The sequence below is a fragment of the Otolemur garnettii genome, unplaced genomic scaffold (genome assembly GCF_000181295.1).
Source record: "Otolemur garnettii isolate 467f Iridium unplaced genomic scaffold, OtoGar3 scaffold00071, whole genome shotgun sequence".
NCBI classification, from domain to species: Eukaryota; Metazoa; Chordata; class Mammalia; order Primates; family Galagidae; genus Otolemur; species Otolemur garnettii.
In genome coordinates, this window is record NW_003852466.1 from 1,369,316 (window position 1) to 1,371,584 (window position 2,269).

General features: G+C 40.5%; 1 protein-coding gene across 1 annotated transcript; it reads left to right on the plus strand.

Moving 5' to 3' along the window:
* Positions 1-284: 284 nt before the first annotated feature.
* LOC100966270 (olfactory receptor 7E24-like) lies at positions 285-767 on the plus strand. The gene has a single exon (XM_012807535.2). It carries the CDS (start codon positions 285-287, stop codon positions 765-767), a length of 483 nt encoding a protein of 160 aa, XP_012662989.2.
* Positions 768-2,269: the final 1,502 nt, after the last annotated feature.

Consider the following 2,269-nt stretch of genomic DNA (forward strand, 5'->3'; position numbering starts at 1 on the left):
CAATCATTCAAGGCTGGTGTTGTAGAGAGTAATAATAAGCAGTCGAGGTGCCAGTTGGCTGTTCATTAAATGTTGCCTTTCCTTCCTGCTCCAGCAGACACACCAACTACATGGAAGCAGAAAACCACACAGAAGTATCAGAATTTCTCCTCTTGGGCTTCTCAGAAGATCTCAAACTGCAGCCCCTTCTCTATGGGGTTTTCCTGTTCATGTACCTGGTCACAGTGCTTGGGAACCTGCTCATCCTCCTGGCCGTCTGCTCTGACTCCCACCTCCACACCCCCATGTACTGCTTCCTCTCCACCATGTCCTTGGCTGACATCTGTGTCATCTCCACCACAATCCCCAAGATGATTGTGGACATCATGACTCACAACCGAGTCATCTCCTACGGGGGCTGCCTGACACAGATGTCTCTTTTTGTGCTTTTTGTTTGTATGGATGATATGCTTCTGATCATGATGGCCTATGACCGGTTTGTGGCCATCTGTCACCCCCTGCACTACCAGGTCATCATGAACCCTCGCCTCTGTGGCTTCTTAGTTTTGGTGTCTTTTCTTCTTAGCCTTTTGGATTCACAGCTGCACAATTTGACTGTACTACAACTCACCTGCTTCAGGGATGCAAAAATTCCTAATTTCTTCTGTGACCCTCCTGAACTCTTCAAGCTCACTTGTTCTGACACCTTCATCAATAATATCATCATGTATTTAGTTGGTGCCATATTTGGTTTTCTTCCTCTCTCAGGGATCCTGTTCTCTTACTAAAAAATTGTTTCTTCCATTCTGAGAGTCTCAACAGCAGGTGGGAAGTATAAAGCCTTCTCCACCTGTGGGTCTCACCTGTCAGTTGTTTGTTTATTTTATGGGACGGGCCTTGGAGTGTACATCAATTCAGCTGTGTCATCCTCCTCCAGGAAGGGTTCAGTGACCTCAGTTTTGTACACTGTGGTCACCCCTATGCTGAATCCCTTAATCTACAGTCTGAGAAACACAGATATTAAAAGTGCTCTGTGGAGACTGCACAGATGAATTGTGTAATTTCATTTTATATTCCATTATTTTTATAGTATGAAGCCTAAAAGACATGAAACAGAAACACAGAGATCAGCAAATTTTGCCCCTTTGTTCCCCACTTTTTTTGCTTGATGGATTTCATTCCTCTCCATGTTTTATATTCATATGAATGTTTCTTCCTTTCTTGTCTTTAATTGAAATGAGTGAGTATTCTGGCATCTTTTGTTCATTTTAAACATTGTGACTGAATTCAACATATTGCTTAAAATGCTTGAAGAGGCAGTTACCAAGAACCTATAGAGGAGGTTAAATGAGGACTTTTATTTTCCTTCAAATTTATATCCCATTCCATGGCCCTTCCCTTCCCTTCCCTTCCCTTCCCTTCCCTTCCCTTCCCTTCCCTTCCCTTCCCTTCCCTTCCCTTCTCTCTCTCCTCCCTCCCTCCCTCCCTTCCTTCCTTCTTTCCTTCCTTCTTCCTCTCTCTATATTTTTATCTCCCTTTCTCTCTCCCCCCCGCTTTCTTTCTTTTTTTTCACAGAAAAACATTCTTTTTAATGCTGTTTAAAAAGTCTCTTCTACCACAAATCTAAAACTACCTTAAAGATCACTTTTTTAAATTAAATCATAACTGTGTACATGTATAAGGTACACTGTGCTGATTTGGTATACCATGTGGAAGGCCTACATCAAAATGATTAACATAACTTATTTGTTGTGGTAAGACATTATGTACTCTACTCTTAATAGTTTTGAAATGTGCCATTGAATTGTGCACAATAGGTAAGGTCCCACCAAGTACCCCCTCCGCCATCCCCCTTTCACTCCTCTCTCCTTCTTCTTCCCTCCTTCTATCTGGACTATAGTTGTGTTTTATCATTTATATGAATGATATATGTAGATTATATATTGGTTTCATAATAGTAATGAGTACACTGCAGACTTTTTTTCTATTCTTGAGATACTTAACTAGAAAGAGTATGTTCAATCTTCATTCATGTAAACACAAAAGATGTAAAGTCTCCATCCTTTTTTATGACTGCATAGTATTCCATGGTATACATATACCACAATTTGTTAATCCATTCATGGGTTGATGGGCACTTGGACTGTTTCTACGACTTGGCAATTGTGAATTGGGCTACAATAAATATTCTGGTGTAAATGTCTTTGTTGTAAAATGATTTTTGATTATCTGGGTATATACCTAGTAGAGGAATTGCAGGATAGAATGGTAGGTCTACTTTTAGTCCCTT

What these genes read in the sequence shown, in the direction of transcription:
- LOC100966270 (XM_012807535.2), top strand. Translation starts at nt 285, where the DNA reads ATGTACTGCTTCCTCTCCACCATGTCCTTGGCTGACATCTGTGTCATC.